The sequence below is a fragment of the Cryptomeria japonica genome, chromosome 1, assembly GCF_030272615.1.
Source record: "Cryptomeria japonica chromosome 1, Sugi_1.0, whole genome shotgun sequence".
NCBI lineage: Eukaryota > Viridiplantae > Streptophyta > Pinopsida > Cupressales > Cupressaceae > Cryptomeria > Cryptomeria japonica.
The window spans coordinates 273,075,695-273,098,955 of record NC_081405.1 but is presented as its reverse complement, the minus strand read 5'-3'; the positions used below and the strand labels follow the sequence as shown (position 1 = coordinate 273,098,955).

Here is a 23,261-nt window from a genome sequence, read left to right as displayed (position 1 = left end):
ACATTTTATGTTTTTTTAGTTAAACATCTACTTTATATTTTTTAGTTAAACATCTACTTTATGTTTTTATATCTATGTCTACATAAGCCTTTTTTATTACCTAATGTTTCTATTACCTACAATTGCATTTATCTATATTAATTTATCCCATGAAACTTCACAACAAAAGAAAGAAGCAAAAATTTAGAGTTCTCAAGTAACTAATGCTTACGCTCTAAGCTATCTAACATTTGGACAATATGGCTTGCACAATCCACCCAACTCTTTTCTCTTCCATGACTTTTCCAATAAGTAAATATATTAAGAAGCAATGGATGCCACTAGTAAAGAGTTTATATTTTCTTTTATAAAATTCAAAACTAATGTTGGTTCCATTAAATCCAAAAAAATATCAAATCTATCATCATGGGTGTAGAAAAAACTACAGGACTTTAATTAGCCAGTTTCCGACCAGAGTTGCTCATGTTTTCCTTATGTGGGACCTGCTACTGTCAGTCGACGATATATGATATTCTAACATTTTCCCGAAGCTAAGGGCCAATACTAACTTAGAGTCCATTGGATCCCAAACAAAGAATGAAGAAGAGGTATAGGATGGAACCTATGAGTTGTCTAGTCATCAATTCTTTCAAATGGTATCCATCGTAAACAAATGACATCTCATTTTCTAGCCTGCCGAAAGTTTAAGGAAATCGGTCGGGTGTGGAACTTTTTAGATGTGCATGAGACAATATCGGTGGGCTATGCCCACGTTAAATAGCCTATCGGCTAATTACACATATCAATGCAGAAATTAATTACACAGTGAATGAGATTAATAAACAAATATCGATGCACAAATTAATAAAGATTAATAATATATATTTTCAAAAATAAACCTCAGCAAAATACGCAATGTCCAATGATAAAACAAATAAATAACAAATTACGAAACAGTTTAATAGAAAAAAAATACAAAACTTTTGCAAAACCAAATTAAACTATATAAATACAAAAAATTTCAAGCTGGTGAATTGAATTAATGAGCTTATTTATTTTGACATGAAAACAATAGCCTCCTTCTTATATAGGTAGGGACTAACAACAAACATCAATAGTTGACAAAAACTTTGCAAAAAGAGTTATGCTTGTGAGGAAATTGGAGTACAAGTAGAGCCTACAAACACCAAAAAAGATATAGCCCATGTGATCATACACTTGTTATTCATGTACTAGTGCAGTCACAAGCCATGTGACTGTGCCCACCACACTTAACCATATGAGTACGAGTGTGCAATGATTAAGTTGATAGGTAAATCTTAAGATAAGGTAAGGTCTAAACAAATGAGATCAACTTAATTTTCGTATTGGAAAATAAAGAAGATATAATTTGGCTTGCTTGTTGCATCGGTGGTGTTGTATGCTTGTGAAGCTTGGGGTAACAACGCATTGATATCAAAATGGAGACAAATAAAAAGATTAAAAAGATATTTAATTACAAGCAATTTCAAACAAACTCCAAGATTTTATGTGACATTATCTTAGCTAATATTGGAGCCTTTCCAATTGAAATAGTAGTGATGATTCATATATTAGTATATTTGAAGAGAATAGAGAACATGGAAAGACATGGCTGGCTCAAAATAGCAGCAAAGGAAAAGTCAAATCAAAGAAATAACGCATGATGAAGCAAAACACCAAGTGAATTAATAAAAGGAAAATTATCGTGCAAGAGTGTCCAAATGCAAATTATAAATCAAAAGGTATGTGAGAGAGAAAGTCAAGGCATTCATGTCAACAAGATAACTTAGGTGAAAAAATATTATTATGTCTAGAAATTCAATCTCACAATTGAACACAAGTAAAAGCACTATACAAGGCAATATGAAATGAAAAGCTAAAATGCTAGTGACCTAGCTAAAAACTAGCTTACACCATTTTAGGTGCAAAACAAGGAAGTAGAAAACACCTAAAGTGGAGTGGGCTAACAAGGTTTGATGTCTCTACAAATCAAGATCAACGAAAAATAGAATGGCATTGCATCATGGAGTGTATAGCATACAAGAACATATGAATCAATTGTGTTAATATTCCAAAAGTAAAATATTTAACAACTTTCTTTGAGGATGAACATATAGAAAAAATAAAAAATTGCTTTATCGCAATCCACAATAAAATAAAAATGATTAATAAAGAAATAGGGCATAGTCGAAAATAATAAGGGTTGTGGTTTGTCCGTTGGAACTTTTTTTAGTTTCTACATGGTTGAACTCTCAAGCCTCATAGACTACTTGGACTTGTGGATGTCATTAAAAACTTTCATTTCATTTCATTCGATGGTATACTTATATTGTTGGGAAAGGTATTGTTAGTGTTCACATAATGTGAGTTGTTACGTAGCTATTATAGTTGTGATTATTTGTTGAGGTAAATGTTTGTTTGTTGAGTTGTTAAAACAACTCATCAAAATAGATAATTTGTTATAGGATTTCCTCCTATAAAATAGGAGATGTAACTTTTATATATTTTTAATATCTCATTGAAGAAAGGGATGAAGAGGAAAAAAATACTTGATGTGTGATAAATTTCTTTATTTGCCTAAAATCTCTTATTTGATATCAGAGCAAGGTTAATCTTGTGCATCTGGATTATTGCACATTGGAGTGTTATAGTCACGAGGAGACCCATATTGTTGATATTGTTTCCAATAGACATGAGATATTATTACCAAATCTAAGTGTTGTGTATGTGGAGTTGCACCCAACTCGTCCAACTCAATTTAGTGGGCACCACATTCTGGAAAGATTTACATAATTGCAAACCGATTAGTTGGAGATCGATTTTTCACCTTATCATGGAGCCAGTGTTGATGTCTCAAGGTCATTTTGATCTCTTGTTTTGGTGGGTTTATTTTATGTGATTGATCTGTTGTCAGGGCTCGTGTTTAGCATCCTTATGTGTAGTGCTCGACAGCGCTTTACTCCCTGTGGTTGAGTAGAACAGATAAGATTAATCTCTCAAAATTGATGAATGACACATGTTTGCTTTTATTACCAAGGTCGACTCATACACTAGTTATTAGTAGTTCCTGCCTGCAGGAAACTATAGCAAAGGCTATTTTGGTTAACGCGTGATTAAACGCAAGTGTTGGCAACCAATCAAACATGCTTCTTTGTAAATATTTCCTCGTTTTTCCTTGTATGTCCGGTAAACATGTGTATTGTTTACACTCTGAGCTTTGTTGGCGCTGCCTTGTGGCGGTTTGCAGGGGCTGCGCAGTTCTCAACGAGAGAGAACGCACGTCTCCAGAGACAATGGCAGGCCATCAAAACAAGGTTGTTGACAGTGGTTTGAAACAGATGTCTATGGAAAAAACACTTGCAGAGATTGGACTTAGGATATGTGGTCGAATGCAAGGCACAACAACAATTAGTAATAAAAAGAATGAATTTTTGCGCATGCCCGACACTTGCCATATACTATAGGGCATCAATTTGTGTTGAATTGTTAATTAAATAAGCACAAAGTTTCTAAAGAATGCGAAAATGATTGTTTGGATCTGTGTCTGCAATTGTCTGGTAGATTTTTGCTGTAAGTGTGGCTTTTTCTCCTAATTTTTTATTGCACTCGTGTTGTGGGATTGTCACCATTTGTTTATGCATTTTGTATGAAACCTATTGTGCGCATGTGTTGTATCATTCATTTGGATAATGTTAGCCTAATTTTTGAATTTGTGATTTCTAATCTATGTCTTTCTTTGTCTTTTCTGAGCTAGAAGTTTGTCTTTGTTTTCTTCCTGTCCGTTGTTTATAAAAAATGCTCTGAAAAACCCCTCTATACAAGTAGAAGTACACAGCCAAAGCAGGAAAACTATTTTAGACACGTATGAAAACACATAAGCATGGTGGGTGTAAAGTCATACTCCTTAGCCTTTGCCTGCCTGGCCATACCCAAATGTGAGGCTTCAGAACAGAGCCTTGATATTCATCGAAGCATAAAGGATAGAGGAATTTATTTAGATACCTCAAATTGCAACGACCCTAGTAGAATGTATGCATAATGCAAAAGCATAGGTAACACACTTGAACCATTTGACAAAATGCCTTAATGAAATATTAAACTAAATAAAATGTTTGCCTATTGTTTGACAAAATCTCACTGAGAAATTTATATAGAAGATTGCATGTAATATGAATGTCCATCGAAATATGAGAAAGAAGATTTAAAACACTCATGGGTATTGCATGTGAAATCCAAAAATAGAGGTAAGACACGTAAATCGTTTGACACACATACAAAATATGGAAACATAGACATGGCAGATGGACTGTTTAAAATGCAGGCAGAGTGCGAAAATAGAATAAGCCCCTAAATTGTTTGACATTATGCCCTTGCGTTGGGCTTCTAGTTCAGTGTATGTGGAACCTGTTTCAATATAGAGTGGGCAGAGATTGCAGCGGGTGCTTCTCAAAACAGAGCTCATAATGATGAATATATGACTGGTTCAAACTTGTCCTATTTTGTAGAGAAAACAGGGAACATTCTTTATGAGCGCTTTTGATGGCACCACTGCACCACTGGTGGTACCCGAACTCTCATTCCCACTCTTTATAGCCAATGGAAGTGGACAAATACCTTGCTTTAGGTTGTCCTGCAGCTAAATAAACCAATTTTTAAAGGCCATGCAGATTAATAAAATGTAGATTACTCATATTATTTAGGTACGCTACATTACTTTATATTTTTTGATACTCTTGGTGTTCTCATGTTTTTAGTCATTTGTGTTTTTAACTTTGAGTCTAAGTTTAGATTGTTTGGCTTGCCAAGTTTTCTACCAAGACTGCATTTTGTGACTATTTTTAGCATATGAAGGGATGGGATAAAATTAAGGTATGCGTCTTTTAAGAATTTTTTAATACTTCAAGTCAGTGATTTCTGTAGAGGTTGTAGAGCTATATCCTAAGACACAATGTGATCAATTTTAGACAAGAATGTATGTATTGGATCTTGTTGTTTCACAGAAATCTTTTGCAGCCTCACCCTCTATTTTTACACATCATAACATAATGATAGGATGGCTAGATCATTACACAAATTGTCATATAATTGCATAAATGGAGACTTAAAGTTGTTAATATATATTTTTTAAAATATTGTAAGAGTTTGAGGATCCAACTTCCATCATCTCAATTCATTCTAGATGGACATAAATGTTGGGGATAGAGTAGAGCAGGCAAGGATTAAATCTAATGACCTTCTATCTCATACAATCTAGATTCTTACATGGTTTATTACTAGGTCAATCTATACAATTCCATTAGTCTTCCAAATCTAATGCACATGTATAATTTTTGGACAAGAATCACTTAGTAAAATAGTCAATATTTTCTCTTTACCACTTCACATGTAGTAAGTATTCCAAGGAAGTCCATGGTATACTACTCTAGAGAAGTTGTCTTATGTATTGAAGGTAAAATTATCATTGCTTTATTCACATGGAATATTTATCCATTTTTGTTTTAAAATCAGTTTGACAAAGGGAGGACATTTGAATCATTGATAATTTTTTCTAAATACTAACAAGTCTGATAAGTTAAGAAAACATGTCTAGCTATTATTGAAGTTTGAGTTGTATATATATTTAATTATGAGCACAATTTTCTCTTTGCAGGAATATATAACAATAATGGCTACTTGAAGGTGTCCTTTAATGGACGTTTGAATCAAATGAGAGCAGCGGTATGTTTAAAAATTATATGTTCAAGAGCACTAATCATTTTAGAACTTATTATGTCACATTAAGAACCTATATTAACATTCCTTTTATGTTTCTATGTTTCTAATGGCATAAAGATTGAGCGTTTTATTGAATTATGTTATGTTGTAATGAGAAGCTCTGGAAAAATGTAGCAATTTTACTGTCTAAGTGAACAGATTTGTGATATGCTGACCATAGCATGGTATTTGAATTTGACTCTGGTGATTCCAGAGCTTGATAATACATCATTTTGGGTTGATCCCAGGTTTGTACAGGTGCAGGTCTAGACTATTTTGTAGTGATTTAGAACTATAAAATATTGATTGCACTTAATTTATTTTAGTTTCCGTGCAAAGGCAATGTCACCACACTTCCTGGGTCAATGATACATCTGCAAATGCTACTGCCCATGTGTTCTCTTGGCAAATCCATGAATTAATATTTTTTTGCACTAGTAAATTCGTTTTGTAGGTCAAATTTTGACTTAGGTGTCTTTACCAAGGGTATCTCATCTGTAAAGCTACCTAGGACTTCTATCTCTCATTTTCATTGTGGTATGGCATATAAAAGCCTAACGATTTACCACTAAAACTCATCCCACCCATCAACTCATGAATCGGGATCATTATTAATATATATTGTGTTTTCACATTATATTTGTAGAAGCTACTATTTTTAACCACATACACCTACTTGCAAGAATGGTGAGGAGGACAATATAATTGTCAAGCATGTTTTCAAGAGTCTTTCCAATCCTTTTTATGTTTCTTGTGACAATTTTTGGCGTATTACCTTTCTATTGATATTATGCTAGTTCTGCAAATTAATCCAGGAGCCTAATGAAACAGAGGTTCTACACTAATTTGATTTGATCTGTTGTTTTTGTAAAGTTTCTTTAATCTTTTCATGACTTCCCTTTATCACAGTTTGACATTTTGTTAAGTAGTATTTACTATTTTCTTAAAGTAGATTATCCTGCTTTTTTGGAAAGTTCTCTTGCATTAGATGCATAAAATCTCTCTCTCTCTCTCTCTCTCTCTCTCTCTCTCTCTCTCTCTCTCTCTCTCTCTCTCCTTGGATGTTGTGCATCGATATTGTATGGGGCCTAAAACAGGACTGACCCATGGCCGATTATCCTGCTTTTTTGGAAAGTTCTCTTGCATTAGATGCATAAACTCTCTTCTCTCTCTCTCTCTCTCTCTCTCTCTCTCTCTCTCTCTCTCTCTCTCTCTCTCTCTCTCTCTCTCTCTCTCTCTGTTCTCTATTGTTGGCACTGACTTGGATGTTGTGCATCGATATTGTATGGGGCCTAAAACAGGACTGACCCATGGCCCTATAACAAAGACATGATCAATAATGTGCTATAAGTTCTTTATTTGAACTTAGAGACTGAACTCTTAAGCACTCTTGGGAATCACGTAAACAAATTTTACGTATGGGCTTAAACATTATAAATACTGTTATATTGGTCGCAATTCTTGATTTGTTAGAATGTAAATTGAAATTGAAGATACCAAGATTGTTAGCCTTGTTGTAAACAAAATCGTATATGAAGTGATGGCTGTGTGCTGCCTCTAGTCATATCACTCTATATAGAGACATCAAATGGTTAAACTTGATTGATTTGAAAAGTAGTCGCCTATTGATGTGAGCAAGGTTATTTATCCTTATAATTTATAAATATGACTAAGAACTTTATAACTTTGTTGTCTATTTGATGAGGTTACTTTTTTGTGTTTTAGCCTTCTGTACCTTATTGTAAGTTGCTTTTGCTTTGGAAGTTAATTTTTTTGTTGTTTCTTCCTGTTACTTATTCTTTTGGTGTTTGTGTGTGCAGATTTTAATAACTTAGCATATTGTGTACACTGTAAGAGAATTAAGGTGGGGAATTGGCTAAGCATTAAGTATGTCAGGGAAAGAAAACATCAAACCTATGATCCCCCAACAACCCCAAGCATTGGAGCCAATGCCCTTCACAATGATCAAGCAAGAAAAGAATCCTGTTGTGCAGAATTATAGTGTTTTATACAATGTGCAGATTGAAATTGAAGATGATGCTACGCATTCCAAATGGCATGATTTACCCATGGAGCTCGTTGTGCGCATTCTTGTGCTTGCGGATGACCGCTCTATCATTGTTTCCTTGGGTGTATGCACTGGCTGGAGAGATGTAATCTGTGTTGGTGTTCAAGATCTTTCACTCTCATGGTGAGAATTTGATGTTTACTTTTTTATAGTAACCAAGCCAATTAAAATTGATTCTATCTTTTTCACTGTTGAGGAAATTTACAGTACTGGGGCCATGGAAGGTCCCCTCGCCAAGGAAAAAAGCAATCATAATAGTCGATAAAATAAATTAGAAGGATCTCTAAGTATGATTGAACAATTTAGCTTGAGTACAAGAATAGATATGGTGGTCTAAATGATTAACAAGAAACAAGAGAAGTAATGCCTCCTAAGGGTTTTGAAATTATCCTTTTCAAACAAGCTGTCTGATTGAGAAATCCTCTGTAGCAGTTCTGGAAATGAGGTGGTGATTATGTTTCATGCCCATGTGATTGCCTATGTTTCATGCCCATGTGACTGCCTTGGACATTTTTTAATAAATGATGCCAGCTACTTGGGTTAAGCTACCTACAGTTTTGCAAATTTACTTTGTTTCTTACCCAAGGTGGCCTTTTTTTGGCTTTTTGTAGTTCTGTGGTTGCTATATACTGATATGTGAGCAGTGGTAGTGAATCTTAACATTTCAGCATCAATTTTTTTGGTATGATTGAACATCATTCTAAGGCATTTTAGCCCTCTGAGGCATCATTAGCAAGCAGTTTTATGGCTTGCCGTGTTAGTATGGACCTTAATGTCGTTAAAGGTCATTCCTTGTAGTAAAGTAGTCATTTTTGAAAATCCTGTTGGACTCCTTACATTTTTCCATAAATTAGGACCTCAAGATTGGTGGCTTGATCTTCATCAAGTTAAAATAATTGTGCAAAAGTGCATTTGTAAATTCAGCTAGTGGTGTGTGTCCTTCGCTTATATGTTGAAATGTCAGAATATATATATATATATATATATATGTTGAAATGTCATTATTGGAATATATATTTATTATTAATGGTGTGTGAATGATATAACCAGAATATCATTTTGTTGTCTTTCAAGCTGTTTGTTTGCCTCCAATTTACGTTAAAAGTCTTTACATTAAATTTTGCTCTTCAAATTGTAATTATAGTGGACGTTACAAATTATAATCACCTGAAGCTAACGTCTATCATCTACAGATTAAATGTTTGCTTAACTTAAAAGAGGGAGATTCTAGTTGATTTTTCCTAAAGAGCTTTTCCTTTTTCACCAAAGGTTTTTCCATTGAAATGTCCTCATAGTAGGTCTTTTGTGCACCATATATAATTCTTTCAGTCTATTCCTACTCAAAAGGTGTTTAAGTGGGGGTTCATCACGAGTGTTTTTATGTCAAGTGCAGTGACTATATCTTTTTGCAATGTAGGTGTAAGCGAAACATGAGCAACTTGGTCATGTCAATTGTTCCTAGGTTCAACTGTTTGCAATCTCTTAATTTACGCCAGAATCAACACCAACTCAATAAACAAGCAATAGAAATAGTTGCAAAGCATTGCCATGATTTGTGTGCTATAGATCTTTCAAACAACACACAACTAACAGATAAATCTCTAGAGGCATTGGCACGTGGTTGTAGTCTACTAGAAAAGCTTAACATGAGTGGATGTTCTAGAGTCAGCGATCATGCACTTATCTTTCTATCAGAGCAGTGCAACAAATTGAGGCATCTAAATTTGTGTGGCTGCATTAGAGCTGCATCTGACAGAGCTTTATTGGTAGGTCTATTAGCAAGTATGGCAGATTTTATTTATTTCTTGAAAATCAAAGGGTTCTGTAATGGAATTTTTTGACTTTCAAGATGGTATGGGAAGCAAGTTTATTCTTCATTACTAATTTAGTAGGTCAAATAGGATCAATTGCAATCCAAAAGCTCCAACTTGTGTTTGGTATCTAACATTTGCATATACGTTGTGATTCCCAGGAACTGGCTCATAATTGCTGCCACTTGCAATCTTTGAATCTGGGTTGGTGTGAGATGGTTACTAATGTTGGTGTTACAGGATTGGCACAATGTTGCCTTGAGTTAAGAGCTCTAGACCTGTGTGGTTATGTGTTAATAACAGGTATAAAAATGAAAGTTAGCATATGTACTGCAAAAACTTTCGTTCAATTTAATAACAGAACATGAAATTTGTGCTGATTTATTTATTTATTTTTACATGGTGCAGATCAAAGTGTTATTGCATTGGCTGGAAATTGCCATGACTTGAGATCATTGGGACTGTATTACTCCCAAAACATCACAGATACTGCCATGTACTCACTAGTAAATAATGGTATATATAGATCAGTGAAACCAAATCCCAAACACAAGAGTGGCAATAATAAATTCAACACTGAGCCAATATATCAGGCAATTGTAGCCCAGGGCTCTCCAAGATGTGGGCTCGGTGGCAGTGCAAGCAGTTGCAACAGTAATGATCGCACTGTAGCTACAAGCCGTGATTACATGGAATCTGTTTTGAATGACCAAGAAGAACATGGTCTAGGGCATTTAAACATTAGCCAGTGTACATCATTATCTGCACCAGCAGTTCAAGCTGTCTATAATACTTTCCCAGCATTGCACACCTGGCAGAAATAAAGCTGCATCTTCTACTATAGGGATTCTAAATGCAAAGCAGTACGGTGAAGTTTGCATGGTTTGAAGTGCGCATCATAAAGAGACTCTCAAAGAAGTTTATATAGGAAGGCACAAAGAAAACTATTATTGCAGAGGAGGAAATTTTAAACTGTGATTGTGATTAATCTTTTCCTGCACTAACCAATGGCAGATCGAATGGACAAAGATCTGCAATCAGAAATCTTATTTTTATAAGGGCAAGATCAATTGAAAACAATGATTTCATGAAAATGGTGAGTTCAGTATGCAATAGTATGGTTATAACCACCTTGACTCATGCAACTTCAAGATAATTTTAACTGCTCAATAAATCAACTTCAAATACATAAAAAGCAATATAATGTTAAACTGCATAAAAGCTAAGTGTGCTTTGAACATAGTCTCAACAATGAAAACAAACAAAATTTGTGGTTTGAACTTTGTCATTCACAAAAAATTCATATTATTCATTGAATCCACAAAGAAACAATGATTTCAATACCTAACAACCCTTGTTCTGGAAAGCTCCTTTGAAGGAGTAAAGAAGAGAAATGCATGGATCATGTACATTTTCTTTAAAAGAAAAGAAGGAAATTAGTTATATACCAATGTTCAACTCTTGCAAGGGGAAAACTTGTTTTATCAAGAAAATAAAAAAAATCACCTTTTCAACATTTTCTTTAGTTATCTCAAGTCCCATTTTTGTTTCCATCACTCGTTTTACTGCAAATTTATTAACACTGTACTAGTTTTGTCTTCAAAATGTATAGCTAGCATAGTTAATAGTTAATAGTTAATAGTTAATAGGCAAACAATGTTCAGACCAAGTACTTTCATTTTAAATTCCATGTGAATCAGTTAACAATGTAGGTCTTATCAAACACATTTAGTACATACATATATATACTTTGTATTGAGTAAATGTTGTGTATATGTATTGAGTAGATATCTGCCATCTTCCCTATGGATTCTGATAGTTGCATTTATAAAATAAAAATCTTTTTGATCTTCCTACTGTTGCACCACACCAAACAACTACACTTACTGCCATTGCTAGGCAGGAACTTCGCTGCTTGCAGCTCTTGTTATGTAATGGTATTTTGGATGTGTGTGTTTGGGTTCCTATATGGTTTGAATAATAATTGCCAATGCTTTTGTTAGTTGTTTGTTTTGTTAAAAGCATTGTAGTTGTGATAATTGAATTGAGATAGTCATTTAACTTAGAAATCCAATCTTATTTAGGTAAGTGATTTAAAATTCAAAGTCAAGTTGGATAGGGTCCATTTTACAAGTTGGTAAATTTGTGTCACCAAAAGTATGTTTATTTGATCAACATATTAACAATATAATAATCAAGGTGCATTATTGGCATAGCCTAGCATTTTTTATTTTCTATTGATAAAATGGTAGTTATGGATAAATTAACTTTTATCGAGAAATTTGAAGGTCGAGACTTTCATACATGGCACATACAAATGCAATTACATCTGATATAGAAAGGTCTTTGGGATATTGTAAAACCAAACTCAGTCTTGATGCAAATGAACTTGTGAAGTGGAATATCAAAAATAAAAAATATTTGGGAGCTATTGGCCTTGGCTTATCAAAATCATACTTACATCATGTGGATTTTATATAGTCAGCAAAATAAATTTGGGAGTCACTGAACAAGTTCTTTGGATTTGAAGCAAAAAGTGTCGGGATAACATTGAAGCAGATATTGTATGGATTGGAGATGGATAAAGGTGCAAAAATGGTAGATCATATAAGTAAGTTTCACTCTCTCCTAAATCAGCTAGTTGGGATTAATGAGAAGGTAAAAGATGATGATGCCAAAGCAATACTTCTTAATAGTTTGCCTAAAAATATGTCTCGAATGGTGTTTACCTTAAGCAAGGTAACTATTAGTCTTGAAGGAGTAATATCTACTCTACTTGATCATAACGAAGACTCGGAATCTGAAGAGGTCTTATTTGTAATAACAAAGCAAGAAAAGGAAAGTACAAATATAAGAATATTCCTTCAAAAGGAAAAATCAAATGATTTTATTGTAATGAAATAGGACATATAATTTTGAATTGTAAGAAGAGGGCACAAGAGCTGCTAAATAATAAACTAGATCATCATGCTTCCTTGGTTGAAGAAACAGATTGGAAAGAATATGCCAATGATGAAGAGTTGTCTTGTCCTAGTGATGAGGAATATGTGTTTTAAATAATTCAATCTTGGAGGTAGGAGGAACAAAGGAAGGAGGACACTCAACATCCTCTCATCAGTCGCCAACAACGGGGCCAATTATCAACTCTGGTTGCATTTCATTTTCGATTGTAATGTGTGCTTCTATTTTCTATGTTTATAATAATTGGAAATTTCACATAATGGGGAGGAATATAACATCAATATTCCATTTCTAGTTGTAGTGAAAATTTCCTTTGTTGTCAGAGATTGAGTGGCACAATCATCAACATTTTCTATTTGTGGGTTATTTCCTTATGTAACCTCCTAGAGTAAAATATTTTAATAAACAAAAGCACTAGTGTAATGCAATTCATGGATCTTGAAAAGGTTAGTGGTAATCCACAAAACCATATGAGGTGAACAAATGAGTGTGTTCCCATTCATGTCCAGGTTTGTGGTAAACCCGTGTGAAAACCATGAAAGGTTGATGGGAGGTGCCTTTCGTTTTGAATCAAGATCATGAGCCACAAGAGTTGGGCTTATTTCAGATGAAGGGTGTGAGTTCTTACCATGTTTAGACTAAGGGGGGAAATGTTCGAAAATGTATTGTTAGTGTTCACATAATGTGAGTTGTTAACACAACTCACGTAGCTATTACATATGTGATTATTTGTTGAGGTTTGTTTGTTTGTTGAGTTGTAAAAATAACTCATCAAAATAGATAATTTGTTATAGGATTTCCTAATGTAAAGTAGGAGATGTAACTCCTATATATTTGTAATATCTCATTGAAGAAAGGGATGAAGAGGAGAAGAATAATTGATGTGTATTAAATTTCTTTGTTTGCCTAAAATCTCTTATTTATATTAATACTATAAAATAATAAAAAACATTTCTTTTAAAACAAGAGACTTATTACGATGTGTTTTTGTTGCAAAATGTGTAATATGATACAAAATTGTTTTAAAATGTTGGTTGTTTTAATATAATAGTGTCATCTATTTTTCTCATGTTGGAACGTGTAAGAAAGTGTTTAATAGTTAAACTTTTAGGTGATTGTTTACAACAAAAATGAAATGCTAAATTAGCTAATGTTAAGAAAAAAATAGAATTACTATTTATTTTTGTTATGTGCAATCAATCATTGTTAATAAATTGAGCTTAAGTGACATAAATGGAGTTCACATTATGACAAGACATTATAATGTTTAATTATGAAAAGTATTTAGTTTCCAACATGAAACATTGTCTTATATTAAATCATTGTGGTGGATATGCATATATATGCACTTTCAAGGTACAAATTTCAAGGAAAATTTAAAAATATGAGGAAGCAATCTTGTTTAGTGTGTTTGAAGTATTTTCATGTAGCCATGTCGACTATCTCTAAATTATTTTCTTGCAAATTATCCTAAAGAAGAGTGCCTTGGTTGTTAAAAAAGGAACTAGAGTATTAATGTTTAGCAACATGCATGCTATAATTTTTTAATTGTAGTTGTTGCTACTCACTTCAAGCACATATATTGATATTTTCAATGTATTAGGTTTTCTATAACAACAACACACAAAAATTGAGATGTAACATTGTTAGTATTGAATATGGGAATACTAGTAGCAACAACAAATAGAAGACCAATATCACAGCCAATGTTGTTGCACCTACTTTTGTTATTGGTTTGGGATTAGATTGAGAAAGGAACTTTTGGATTACTTTATCCAACAAATCTAAATTTGTATAGGAATCTTAGCATATGATTTTCAATGATGGAAGCCAATTGTTTTGTTGGCAATGAGCTAAAAATATCATTTAATGTTGTAGTACTAAACTCTTCCAAGAAATGAACAAGATGTTGGTTTTGAACTTGCTTTCAAAAACTGGGTGATAAATTATTTATATGGATTGTATCGGCAATATTGTTCATGGTTGCATTTTGACAACATTTTATAGGATTATGAAATTTAATTGGAGATTAAGAAAACATTTTAGGATTAAGATACGTATCCAAGAACTCCCACTACATGGGTAATGTCAAATCTAAAAATATATTGACACAACAAGTCTACCAATAAATATGTGTACCAAGGTGTAGCTAATAACTAAAATCATTTAGTACAAATAATAGTTAGCATAATTTGCACATACAACAAAAACTATTGTATACTCCCTCACAACTAGTTTCTATGTGCCCTAGTTTCTCTAATACTCAACAAAAAGAAAAAAGATTAAAGAGAACCTCTTTTTGTTGCTAAAGAAAAAAATGAAATAATAACACATTACTAAAAAAATAATGATCACAATGGCTCAATGCAAACCCCAACTCCAATGTCAAGTGACAATGAATGTCTAAGAAGAAACATAAGACCAAGAAGAGTAAACTTGGAAATCATATCACATGCCATGTCCTTCTACTGATACCTCAAAGTGCTAGTTGTGCTAAGTAATATTTCTTTCACAAAATTACAACTAAAAAGACTTAATAAACCTAATCATTTAATCACATAGATAAAACAAAAACATGTGTATCTCAAATAGCCATCATGCATACAAGCCTCTAAAAACAAGGAAGATCAAACTCAAATATATTCCATAACTAGGAATAAGCCCGATAACTTCGCATTAAATATTCATAGATTAAATCATATGTACAAGGAGATAACCATGGTAAACACTCCTTAAATAGAAGTAACATCCCTAGCTTAGGGTCCATATCCATGGGAAGACAAAGCATAAAAATAATGTATACAAGAACAAAGTGGGTAATGCCTATCAAAAACTAATTGTTACCTAGACTAAGAGTGGGAAATGAGATTGCTTCTTCAACGTACTCCAAGCCACGGTGACTCTCTGCAAGAAAAGACCCTTTTCTAGGTCCATCGTAAACTCACATTCATATCCAATGAAGGCTCATTAGTCTTCCTATTGAAACTTCATCAAAAAGTAATTGTCTCAACAAAAGTCTCTAATATCTAAGAGAACTCAAAACCTAATTGTAATCTATAAGATCCAAGGGCACCCACAAATAATCAATTCGTGATAAAATCCAAATACAACACCTGTCATGAATCTCCGAAGAAAAAAATTAGTGTACATAATACCTATTTATGTCAAATTTTAAATCTATTTGTAAACCCTAACTAAGCCAAACCATTAACCCAAATCTACAAACTAATTCAACACAACATTAGTGAAAAATCTATCAAACATGCAAATACTAATGAAATCAAACAAAGTATATCTTTCACATGTCCAATAGGCTTGTCTCCATTGTTCTCTTGTCCTTGATGATCTTGTATTGATGATGGTTTGTCTTAGACTTGTGTTGCACTTGCACAAGATCTCAAAGAGGAATGGATGTGGTTGTGATGATGTATGCTAGAATGATTTTGGTCGAATGTAGGTATGATTGCTTGATTGTGGATGATAAAATTGAAGGAAGAAGCCTCTTTTATAGAAATCCTAAAGAGAATCAAGGGTTTAGATTAAGAGGTTAAAGAATGAATGACCATGATCACATAGGTGAAAGAGAATCAATAGGATTAGAGGGTAGGTAATGACGGAGGGAGGAAATTAAGAGGTAAAAGGGTAAAAGATAAGGGTGAATAATATTAAGAGGTTAAATTGAAATGAAGGGCTAAGATTGAGAAGTAATTTAGGGAGATGTGTTGTCACGTGGATAAGAAGAAAAAGGTAAATGAATTAATTGAATAAATAAAAGTATTTATTTAATTAATAGAGGAAAGACTCAATAAATTAATTTAATAAAATATTTATTTAATTCAGGAGAGAGGTAGAAGGATTAAATAAATAATTATTATTTATTTAAAATGGAAAGAAGAGGCTTAGTGAATTAACTAAATAAATTAAAATATTTATCTAATTAATAGTTGAAAAGGTTAATCAATTAATTAAATAAATAAAAATATTTGTTTATTTAATTAAAGGACAATTTTAGGTGTCTACATTTTGCCCCTCTTTGAGACAATACAATTTATCATATTGTTTCAAAGAATAAAATATTAACTAATACATGTCCCAGTTTGGAAGGTGGTATGCACCCTTGAGAGATCGGGTGAAAAATCGGAAAAAGGTTCAAACAATATCCCGATAGGAAGAGAGAGTAGGGTAGGCTAAGTGGCAGAAAACGTGGGTTACTTCGGCAATAAATGGACCAAGATTAAGTCATTAGGGTTATGCGACAACGTGGTAAGTTAGCACAAGCAATTAAGGTTTTAGTGCCTATAAATAGGAAGTAGGATGTTCATTTGTCCTCATTTGCATCCATCACCTTTCAGCGATTGAGCTCAGAGTAGACCAGAGCAAAGGAGAGGAAGGAGTAGTGCATATGGTAAGTGTGATTCCATAAGTTTGAGTGAGTGATAATACAATCAACCAAAGGAGTATAGTGAGTTGGTAAGTACGTCTTCCTTTTATTGATTGTGTGCATTTATTGTGTCATAAATAGGGGTAAAAGTTAGGAAAACCAAAACACGGTAGGATTAGGGTTTGTTAAAAACGTGTGTATGATATGTTTGGACGCATATTTGGTGTGCAAACACATGCCTAGTAGGTTTATGCATGTGTGTGGAAGGTAAAATTACATCTATGGTTTTGGGATGTGTATTTGGTCAGAAAATGTGTGCCTAGTAGCTAAAGTCGTGTGGGTGGATAATGATGCATATATGCGCTATGAAAGTGTGTATTTGGTAGAAAACACATGCCTAGTAGTTGAAGCCATGTATTTGGTAAAGCTAGGGGTTGAAGCTACAAATTTGATAGAAAGATGCGGCTGAAAAGGATGACTACCAGATTTGTAGAATGAGACAATTGCCCCAAATTGATTAGTTGACTAAGTTTTTATTGATACAATGATTGTCATGATTACAAGCTTATTTGCCACCTTTGACGAGCCTATAAATTGTCCATATTATTTCATTATTTATGACACTTTACCTCATGTTTATAATGTCATTCCAATTTATTTCCAAATATTACCTTGGTTTCATAAAGCATTAACTAGGATTAATGGTGTTTGATATGCATATGTATGTCTAGGTAATTGATGCTAAATAATGGTAAAATATTATAATCAATGGTTATTTTTGAATGTAAAGTATTTTGGAAGGATTAAAATGTTGTTTTTTAGCGTTTTGTGTCATTCATACAACTATAAAGGAGGAGGAACAAGTTGGTAACTAACAAATGTAGTTGTTGACTCGAAGTGCTGAAAAAGTCAAAAAAGATAGTTTCAGTAAAATGGTCATATCTCACTCATTTTTTAACAAAACTCAGATCTTCAAAATTATTTGGAGAGATTATAAGGAGATATAAAAACCCTTTAAATTGTTTGATCTGACTTACAATAATTAATGAGAAGCATTTGCCATAAGTTGACTAAGACAAACTAGCAAATTTTTAGGTAGTAGTTAAGGATTGGATTCTAATTCAACTTGAACTCTTCTACCTCTTGATGATATCATGCATTTAGAAGTTATTTAAGAAAATAAATCATGAATAAACTTTTGAAAATAATAAATTATGAATCATAAGTCATTGTGACATGTTTCTCCACATTTTCAGCCATAGCTATGGTGTAAGATTTTGAAGAGGGTTAGAACTCTCTCAACTCATTTTAGCTAAATCTTTATTAAAAGTCATGAATATAATAAGTCATTTCATTGATATCATAGGAGAAATGTCATTTCTAATAAGTTGTTGAGATTGAAAATAATCCAATTCTCAATCCTCGTGCATAAATTTGAGATCTTGTTGAGTTGTGAGAAGGTGTTGAGAGAGTATCTAGTTAGTGTTGAGTCTTATTAGTGGTGTATATGTTCAATCAGCAAGTCTGATATATGTCCATGAAATTTTTTATTTGCAATAAGAATACGATTGAGCAATGAATCTTATAGATTGAATGTTGAATGCTAATGACTAAGATTGAAGCCACTCAAGCAAGGGCCACTTGAGGAACTGTGACTCCATGGTAGTTCAGATTTGTAGTAGTTCATATTTTTATTCATTATTTTTCACTACTGGTAGTGAGTTATTTAAGACAGGTTTTGTTTTAGCATATTTGATTCCATTAATGTTAGAACAGTTTTCCTGCAGCCACTGTTGTTGCAAATAACTTGTTTACCTGCACACACTGTTGTGTAGATGAGATTTATTTCCAACAATGTTATCTTTTTAATTCAATTATTGCTTTCATTTTATTTGTTATACATGTCAATATAATAGCTTGGAGAATCCCATGGTGCTCATACAATGTAGACCCATTTCGAGTTCACATCCTTGGGTTGATAATTAAATGTATCTTCTAATCCATGAAGGGTTGCTCGGTGTGGATAAAAATCTCTAAGTTGTGAATTAGTATTCCAACCTCAATTGCAATTAAAAAGCTCATTCACAAGAGAGATTCCCTTGCACACAACAGTTGATACCAGAGTTGACAGAGATATATTGTGCTATACTTGGCACTATTGGTTTATGGCGCATAACTTTTATGTCTGAGATTAGGGTGAATCTAGGTATGTTGTCGGCATTAGCAAAGAGATGGCACAGTGAAAATAACACCTTCAACCTGTCGATGGGAGAGATGTCAATCAGTTTAGAGAATGTCTAAAGGATTTTAAGGATACATATAACAAGAGAGCTCGTTATCTATGATAGGGATAGAGATGCAGATTCTTTGTGTTAAGCGTTCAAATATGGGGATTTGGAGATTCAAGGAGGATATGTTATTTGGTCAGAGATGGTGAGGTCTAGTGAGCCACTTTGATCAGTCTTGGGTGGGATTATCAGAGGGTATATTTTTCCAAACGGGATGGCTCATGGGTTGTCAATCGGTTGGAGTCAAGCATTAGAGATGATGATTACATAGGTACTCAGTTTGCATGGGTCTCATGCTTATTAGCACATTTATATCATGAGTTGCATCAATTTGTGTACATGAGTGGGTGTAAATTATCTAAAAGAGTGACACTACTACATGTATGGGCCTGGGAGCATAATGCAATTTTTTAGGCCAGTAATCATGAGATTTTATGGGGTTGGATAGCCTTACATGCATATGTACAACATGATTACTTCTCAAACTTGATTGGGAAAGATGGAGTACCAGCGACATGTCATAGATGAAATTTATATTGTTATTTGGAGACCTATTTAGATTGTGGGGAGTGAGAGGATGACGACATAAGGTTACTTTATTACTTCCAGTCTCCGTACTAGATTGGGCACATTCCATATATATAATTAAGTGTCACCCGATAGAATTTTGAGACAATTTGGGTAAATTTAGGGACTCTATAGAGTTTACTTAGACGTAGAGGGAGATGCCACATTAAGGTCTAACTCTACATATAATGTGATAGCTATAGATTTTAGGGCCCTAGTTCTAGTACAATGAGATCTCAGGAGGGATATTGTGGATGAAGGGATGATGCCGGATTTTGAGACTTGTTTCACTATGCACCCATTTTCATGACTAACGAGCCTAGGAGAGATGCCCTCAAGGATAGATAAGGATATTGAGGAGTAGGGAGTATGGCCTAGGAGATAGCAATGGAGGAGAGTTAGAAGAGGTAGAGGGGGAGATGATGGGCAAGGAGGAGGGGGAGATAGTAGTGATGCAACATCAGCTCAAGGCGGAGGAGATGATGGTACATAGATATAGGTACAAGTTCCTCCTAGGGTTCCTAGAGGGAGAGGTGGATGAGCACAAGTGAGGGTACAACCAGGTCCTTGGCCATAGATATAAGCTCAAGGTGAGGGACAAGGATAGGCAAGACAAGAAGCTAGGTAGGATAAGAGGGAAAGGCAAATTGCTACCTTAGAAGGACGTGTCTAATCTTAGGATGCATAGATTGTAGCATTACAGGGTGAGATAATCGCCTTGAGGTGATTGGTTCAAGACATATTCGATGAGAAGGATATAGCTATCCAGAGACATGGACAAGCAAGGGCTATCATTGAATAGGCTAAAGCTGCAAAAAAAGGATATGCATGGGATAATATGGATTTTATCTTTTGTGTGAGATGGTAGACTCTCTATTGGTGCTAGCTATATGAGTCACTTGCACTAATGAGGCCGAGAGCAAACAATTTCCATGAGAGTGCCTATGGGAGACCTAGGAGGGCACAAATAAACAACATAGGGGTGATGAGGCCACCATAACCACCATCACCAGTAGGTTTAGTTAAAGGGGAACCACTACACCAGCTGGCACATAGGAGCGAGACCATCGAGAGCTAAGTGATCAATGAGACCAAGTGGTTTAGAGGGTGGGAACACATCATAGCTCTATTTGGTCCCTATGTATAATTTTCTAATATAGACACCCAAAGTGATTTTTGGGGATCCTAGTAGCTAGTATATGATTTTATGGCATCATTGTATAAGACACATTTTGATTAGATATATGAGATAATGTGATTTTGGGGTGAATATATTCATGTGTTTATTTATCTATATGACACTTTATATGATGGGTGTACTTTATATTATGGTGATTCTTTCTATTATTATAATGATCCTATGATGTAATGTACGGATGCATTGATGATTTGCTTATGATGAGATATATGTATGCATTTATGATGTGTCAACGATGCCCTTATATTATGTGATGCAGTTACGTGGATGTATGATGCTATATGATGTATTATTATGATATCATGGATGGTGATGAGATAACCCTTGTGTATACAAAATGTGATGTTTTATGGTGGATATTTGTGATATGCTTAAATATGACCTGCAATCCTAACATGTGGTGATGCAAGATGATGCCTAATGCAATGTGTGCCCCTAATATTTTTGGTGTGTTAACTTATTCAATTGATGTGAGACTACCAAGACAAGGGAAGGGAGATGATTGAATGGCCATAGAAGAAAAGAGTGACAATGGATTGATGAGAGATAAGGGATTGATGAGCTCTTGTGCAAATTTAAAGTGCTTATATCATCATTGAGCTTATCATGGGAAGCAATTGTGACTATTTGGATATGAGGTAGACCCAAACAATACACATACCATTTGCATGGAGAGAAGACACTCACAAATAAGGAATACCCTCACTCACGTTAGACACATTTGGTCCTCGAAGATCATAGATAGTCATGTCCTAGGACAAGTCATAGTGATACTAGAAAACAAACCACAAGTAGCAATCAGGTGAACAGTAAAAAAATCCTAGTCTATAAAAATCCTTGAGTAGAACAGTAAGCATGTTGAAAAAGATAAAATCAAAAGAAAAAAAAAAAACCTAAACCAATAACCAATGAAATCCTCCTACCATAGATGTTTCTCGCCACAATTTTGATATGGTCAGATTTTGATAAAGTCTCGATAAAGGATAGATAGTACTTAGGCAAATAGGATTGTCAGTCATGCTAAGTCTTGTTTTTGTTCAAAAAGGTTTCATTTGGTTAAAGCACAACATTGCATAAGTTTACCTAGAAATCTTGATCCATGAAACAAATGTTTTATTATGGAGAAAAATGTAGATAACTTATTGTGAATTATTGATGCAAGTGAAACTTTATTGCAATTTATGATTGTAAGAAGGAAGGTAAAAAAATGAAATTCCGCATAATATATGGTGCCAAGGATCCAATTCCTTTACTAACTCATAGATATGCCTCCAGTAAGGGATAAGACATGATTATTATGGGTGAAGCAAAGGTGACAAAAATGTTTATTATAGAAGGTCGAGACCTTGGTAGAACAATAGGAAGTTATGATGGGGATGAAAGGTTTATTATGAAGTGAGAGGAGGAAAATCCCTACACATGGCATCGATTGCTTAATTTTTACCATGGTACTTGCCCATGGAACCACTGAAGTGGTTTTTATTGTTGGACATATTTATTTCTCTTTATTTTTATTTTTTTTGATATTTAAGAGATTATTTGAATGACTAAGTGTAAAACTTGCAAAGGTGAATACTACTGATAGGATCTTCAAGTGGTTCACTTTCGAGAGTAGATAACTAATATGCTCAAGAGCCATAGATTGTAGTAAAAATATAAGGGACTAGCTAGTTAGGTTCAAATTTTCCCTTCTTCTCTCAATCTTGTTGATTTCTAGGATTTTCTTTAAGAACCAACTTTCCTAGCTCAAATGTGTGAAGTTTAACCTTGTGATTGTAGCTATAAAACATGTGTTGTTAATATGCTTTAAGGTTATTGAAATCATTTTGTTGATGCTCATCCAATAATTCAAGATCCTAAAGTTGGGAGACTTGATATTCCTCATCACTTATAAGATCACACAAGGAGACCCATAAAGATGGTAACTCGACCTCAATGGGTAAGATGACGTTAGCATCGTAGACAAGTGAATATAGTGTAGCACTAGTGGGAGTACAAACACTTGTACGGTAGGCCCACAAAGTGGGATTAAGTTGTATATGCTATTCATGACCAATGTCATTAACTATTTTCTTGACGATTTTCATAATTGTTTTATTAGATGCCTTGGTTTGACCGTTGCCTTGGGGATAATATGGGGTGGGAAAATGGTGTTGAATATGGAATATCTCATAGAGTTCACTAACATCCTGATTTTTTAAAGGATGCCCATTATCCATGATGATGGAGATAG

The 23,261-nt window shown here is 33.9% G+C and overlaps 1 protein-coding gene across 1 annotated transcript; it reads left to right on the top strand.

The window, feature by feature from the left end:
- The first annotated feature begins 7,608 nt into the window (after window positions 1-7,608).
- On the top strand, window positions 7,609-10,457 carry LOC131050236 (F-box protein SKP2A-like). The gene is made up of 5 exons (XM_059209630.1): window positions 7,609-7,945; window positions 9,240-9,588; window positions 9,795-9,936; window positions 10,042-10,149; window positions 10,306-10,457. The coding sequence occupies exons 1-5, from the start codon at window positions 7,644-7,646 to the stop codon at window positions 10,455-10,457; spliced, it is 1,053 nt and encodes a 350-aa protein (XP_059065613.1). The 5' UTR covers window positions 7,609-7,643.
- Window positions 10,458-23,261: the final 12,804 nt, after the last annotated feature.

Bases quoted from the DNA above. Each gene is read 5' to 3' on its own strand.
- LOC131050236 (XM_059209630.1), top strand. From the start codon at position 7,644: ATGTCAGGGAAAGAAAACATCAAACCTATGATCCCCCAACAACCCCAA. The intron at 9,589-9,794 runs GTAGGTCTATTA...TGTGATTCCCAG, and splicing joins CATCTGACAGAGCTTTATTG to GAACTGGCTCATAATTGCTG. The intron at 9,937-10,041 runs GTATAAAAATGA...TACATGGTGCAG, and splicing joins TGGTTATGTGTTAATAACAG to ATCAAAGTGTTATTGCATTG.